This window comes from Odontesthes bonariensis, chromosome 17 (genome assembly GCF_027942865.1).
Source record: "Odontesthes bonariensis isolate fOdoBon6 chromosome 17, fOdoBon6.hap1, whole genome shotgun sequence".
Taxonomy (NCBI): domain Eukaryota; kingdom Metazoa; phylum Chordata; class Actinopteri; order Atheriniformes; family Atherinopsidae; genus Odontesthes; species Odontesthes bonariensis.
The window spans coordinates 4258718-4264072 of NC_134522.1; the positions used below are offsets into that span (position 1 = coordinate 4258718).

Sequence of the window (5355 nt, forward strand, 5' to 3'; positions counted from 1 at the left end):
ACGGTTGAAAGAAACTGAACCATCAACAGAAGTACAAATCAAAAGATAAACTACTGCTGAATCACAGTTTGAATGACGGCCGATCTCTCTGCGTTTTACAGATAAAACAATAATGAGCTCAAGGCAAAAGCTATGAAAGAAGTGCTCACTGCAGCTGGAGTTGCCTTTCTGTTTGATTTTATTTATTATTTATTTATTTATTAATAAGTTTTTATTTATTATTTATTATCACCTTCGGGAGATGAATCTAAATCACGTCGTCACCTTGAATCCAGACATTTGTTGTCAGCTGAGCGTCTGGACTCAACAGAAAGTCTTCCAACATGAAACTGAGCTGAAAGTCTTGGCTGTAAAAATCAGAACATAAAGAAATATCAGGGCCGTCGGTTTTAGTCAAAGAATATCGAGATATCCAACAAAAGAAAGTCGTCAACAGAACAACATCAACAAATCACTGATTCCCTGAAAGTCTCTGAACAGCTTAGAAATGACACCACGATGGGACTAAATGAGTCACAGAATGAGTCAAAATGAAAACTCACAGATTAAAACTCACTGCACCTTCAGCTGCTTCCTTTTTCAGGTGACAAATTTGCAACTTCTTCCTGAAACAAACATCCCAGGAAACCTAACTCCAGCCCAGAGCGGCTGAGTGAATGTGGTCTGGACTCTGTGGAGGAGAGTCATGGTTCCAGAGACGCTGTAGAAGGACAGAATACCTGCTCTGTGATCCAGGTACACTCCCACTCTGGAGGCCCGAGGACCTGAGATGGAGGTTTTTATGTTGTTGTACCTAAATGAATAACTGTTTTGGTCACATCTTAACGCCCAAGATTTGTCATTATAACCAAATACACATTCAATCCCTCCTGCTCTGCTGATGTTCTTGTATGCGACTGCTACATCAACTCTTCCTCCTCCTCCCGTCTCCACCTCCCAGTAACAACGTCCAGTCAGACTCTCTCTGCTCAGGACCTGCCACCAACAGCCAGTGAATCTGTCTGGATGATCAGAATAAGACTGAGGATGTTCCATATCTGTCACTTTTCTGTTCCCCTCTGACAGTAACAGATATGTGTTTGCTGTGTTTGGATCCAGTGTGATTTCACATGAATATCTTAAGAATCCAGCTCTGCTCTCTGGTTCTGGTTCTGGTTCTGGTTCAGGTTCAGGTTCTGGTCCTGGTTCTGGTCCTGGTTCTGGTTTTGGTTCTGGTTCAGGTTCTGGTCCTGGTTCTGGTTCTGGTCCTGGTCCTGGTCCTGGTTCAGGTTCTGGTTCTGGTTCTGGTTCTGGTTCTGGTTCTGGTCCTGGTTCTGGTTCTGGCTGTGACAGTAAAACATCCCCTTCAGCGACTCTCAGTGAGATGTTGGCCCATTCCTCTCTCAGGATGTCCTGTAGTTTATCTCTGAGCTCTGACACAGCTGCTGTCACATCCTCAAAGTGCCTCAGAGGACGGATCTGGATGCTGGATGAGTGTGTAGCCCCCCTGAGTGCTGCCACTGAGGGCCAGCTGTGCAGAAACTGGCTGTGATCCTCTGTGTGTGAGAGCTGCTGCAGCTCAGCATCTTTCCTCTTCAGCTCAGTGATCTCCTGCTCCAGCTTCTCCTGAAGCTCTTTGACTCGCCTCCCTTCGGCTTCCTGCTGGGATCTGATCTGCTGCTTCACATCAGAGCTTCTTTTCTGGAGGAGACGGATCAGCTGGCTGAAGATCTTCTGGCTGTGCTCCTCTGTTTTATCAGCAGAGCGATGGATGGCCTCCAGCTCCTGCTGAAGCAGCTTCACATCTTTCTCTGCGTCCTGGATTCTCTGCTGGATCTGCTGCCGACTCCCCTCCAGCTCTCTCTGCCTCTCAGTCCTTTCTGCTGCAGCTGACACTGTGTCGTGGCCTTTATGTTCCTCCACAGAGCAGAGATAACAGATGCACTTCTGATCCGTACGGCAGAACATCTTCATCACCTCATCGTGATCAGAGCATATGTTCTCCTGCAGCTTCTTGGAGGGCTCCACCAGCTTGTGTTTCCTGAGTGGAGCTGAATCATAATGAGGCTGAAGGTGTTCCTCACAGTAAGAGGCCAGGCAGGATAAACAGGACTTGGTGGCTTTCAGCTTCCTCCCAGAGCAGACATCACAGGCCACATCTTCAGCTCCAGCATAGCAGTGGTCAGCAGGAGCAGCTTGGAGTCCAGTCTTCTTCAGCTGCTCCACTAAAGCTGCTAACATGGTGCTTTTCACAGGGACAGGCCTCGCTGTGAATGTCTGCCTGCACTGAGGGCAGCTGTGGATTCCCTTCTGATCCTCTCCATCCCAGAAGCCTTTAACACAGTGAAAGCAGTAGCTGTGTCCACAGGGAATAGTCACCGGATCCTTCAGCAGATCCAAACAGATCGAACACTGGAGCATTTCTCCTTCCAGCTGAACTCCTTTCTGCGCCATTTCACCGTTTAGCAGCAGCGACTGAGTGAGTTTCACTTCCTCAAAGCTGAAACTGCTCTGAGCTCTGAGCTATAAATGACGTGTCGGTGCAGAGAACAGAGCCGGTCGGTTCACTTCCTGTTGGTTACGCCCATCATGAGCTGCAGATCTGAAGGGGAGGGAACAAGGAAAGGTGTGGACAGAGCGGAGCTGCTGTGGGTGAGAGCAGGAGGAACAGGGAGGTTATCAGAGTTCAGTCCATTCAATTCTATCTGGGACTACTAATCAGTCCAAGACCAAAGATTAGTTTGAGCTCTTTTGAATATCTGCTTCTCAGTTTTCCCCAAAGTGGAAACCACAGAAACCTCTTGTGTTTGTTGTTGTGTATCGTCCACCTGGCCCTTATTCTGAGTTCCTGTCTGAGTTCTCAGAGTTTTTATCCCAGTTGGTGCTGAGTACAGATAAAGTCATTGTAGTGGGTGACTCTAATATTCATGTAGATGTTGGAAATGACAGCCTGAATATGAACTTTAATTCTATATGAGACTCTGTTGGATTTCCTCAGAGTGTTCACAGACCGACTCACTGCCTTAATCACACCCTTGATCTTGTGCTGACTTATGGCGGTGAGAGTGAACAGTTAACAGTGTTCCCTCATAACTCTCTCTTATCTGAACATTTATTGATGACCTTTGAGTTTACAATACTTGACTAAACAACTTCTGAGAAGGAATGTACATATTCTGACGTTATCTCACAAGTTAATATTGTTGATTTTAAAATCCTAGAGGAAACAGTTCGGCATCTGAAATCAACAACTTGCACTCTGGACATAATACCATCCGACTTTTTAAAAACTGTTTTTACCTCAGTAGAAAGTGATCTCCTACGAATAGTTAACAGCTCACTGGCATCAGGCATTTTTCCCAAGTCACTAAAGACAGCTGCCATTAAGCCACTCCTAAAGAAGAGAACTCTAGACGCCTCTATGATGAACAGCTACAGACCTGTCTCTAATCTCTCTTTTATATCTAAAATTATTGAGAAAGTTGTATTTAACCAGCTCAATGACTTTCTGAATGAAAGTGGAGGTCTTGATAACTTTCAATCAGGCATCAGACGTCATCACGGCACTGAAACAGCTCTGGTCAAAGTGTTAAACGACATTAGGTTGAATACTGATTCTGGTAATGTTTCAGTCCTGGTTCTGTTGGACCTCAGCGCTGCGTTTGATACTGTAGATCACAGAATCCTGTTGCACAGGCTGGAAAACTGGGCTGGACTTTCTGGAGCGGTCCTTAACTGGTTCAGGTCCTACTTAGAAGGCCGGAGTTATTTTGTTACAGTTGGCAGCTATGAATCTGAGCGAGTGGCCATGACTTGTGGAGTCCCCCAGGGGTCAATTCTTGGACCTCTTCTGTTTAACTTGTATATGCTCCCTTTGGGTCAGATATTGCAGAACTTTAACATCAATTATCACAGTTATGCAGACGATACTGTAGCGAATTTACACGTCAAAATGGATTAATATGCTGGATATTAATAAAAGAAAGGGGCACCACCTGCCATATCATTAACCTTAATTTCGTTACAGTCCTGGGAGGAGAAACTGTTAAAAGTTATGAGGGAAAAGTCTCACTGAAGTCGAATTCTGTCTGAAGGGATATCCGACGCTTAAGAATTTCTGTGACGCTCTGATCATTTACAAAACTTTTATTTAAACAGTCTTTCACAATTATATGCCAACAGTTGATAAAGAGGACAGAATAGAGATAATTTGCAGTCTTTATAATCAGTGCCGTAACCAGCATTGAGGACACACAGGTCATGACCTCGGTATTTTCCCCGGTGTTTTTTCATTTTTTTTAAAAAAAAATTTTTTATTCAGAGAAATGTCAAATTAATATATGATGAAAATCGTTCTGACTTTGATTGGTGGAAAGATCAGCATGCATTCTCATTTGTTTTTCTGAAAATAAAGTCCACAGAATCCTTTTATTATCACGTTATATTTTAAAACTGAGCGGAAAAACGCCACCCAACATTGGAAACATGTTTATCATATTAGGCAGCTTCGACGCGAAAGTCAGCTAGGAAATGGAAGCAAGATGAAGAAATCTACTAAACAAACTAAACTCAGCTTTGGAAAGCCAACTGGCCAGGGGAAAAGAAAGAGAGGAGGAGGTGAGTTCATTTCGCCAATCGCCAGTGAGAATGAGTGACAGTTCATAATGTTCGTATGCGTTCAAAGCGCGGCTAGGAATAGGAGGATGCTAGATCATTGTTCTCAGCATTTCAAGCAACAGTCACAGAGCCCCTTGGTTAGGAATTCGTTTTCCAGTCGGCACAAACACACTGCACACAAATCTCTCTCTCAATTCGATTTTCCAAAAAAAAAAAGTAGCGACCTGTAATGAAATTATTGGGAATCGTGACACGGCTTGGGCTGTTAAGCTTACTTTTTTTTTAATCAGGGCTTGACAGTTTTGTGGCTAGTGGTCATTCAGCCTCACTAGCTACAGTTTTGTTCAGTGCTATATGGCTTCCTACATGTAAATAAAGCAGACTAATAGAAACTGGGTCAGAAACTTATATTTTTCTTTTACTTAAAACTATTGATGATGCACATGGGGCAAAATAACAGAATGAAATACCCCGTGTACTCTCTCATATGACACAGTCTTGAGGTTAGTTGTGCTGCTCATGGTGCATTATGAAGCCAAGTTTTACCAGCATTTAGCTAGTTGTCAGGCCCAGCATGATACCTCTGTCTTCTCTGTGTTGAGTGAATGGATTGAATTGAGACTATACATCTAAAATACAGCCAACATCTTGTGGTCTGTTTGGCACATTCCACGATGTTAATTTAGTGGGTGGATTCAACCAGTTACTTAGGTAAAATGATTTTATTTTTCCTAATGAACCATTTGGATTTTATTGCAA

General features: G+C 43.7%; 1 protein-coding gene across 1 annotated transcript; it reads right to left on the bottom strand.

Moving 5' to 3' along the window:
- Positions 1-579: 579 nt before the first annotated feature.
- LOC142366635 (tripartite motif-containing protein 16-like) lies at positions 580-2433 on the bottom strand. The gene is made up of 2 exons (XM_075448595.1): positions 1331-2433; positions 580-1153 (listed from the first exon to the last, which is right to left on the bottom strand). The coding sequence occupies exons 1-2, from the start codon at positions 2431-2433 to the stop codon at positions 580-582; spliced, it is 1677 nt and encodes a 558-aa protein (XP_075304710.1).
- Positions 2434-5355: the final 2922 nt, after the last annotated feature.

Excerpts from the sequence above, each read along its gene's own strand:
- LOC142366635 (XM_075448595.1), bottom strand. The coding sequence starts at position 2,433 with ATGGCGCAGAAAGGAGTTCAGCTGGAAGGAGAAATGCTCCAGTGTTCG. Across the intron at positions 1,154-1,330 it reads GCTGAAGGGGATGTTTTACT|AGAACCAGAACCAGAGAGCA; the intron begins GTCACAGCCAGA and ends TGAACCAGAACC.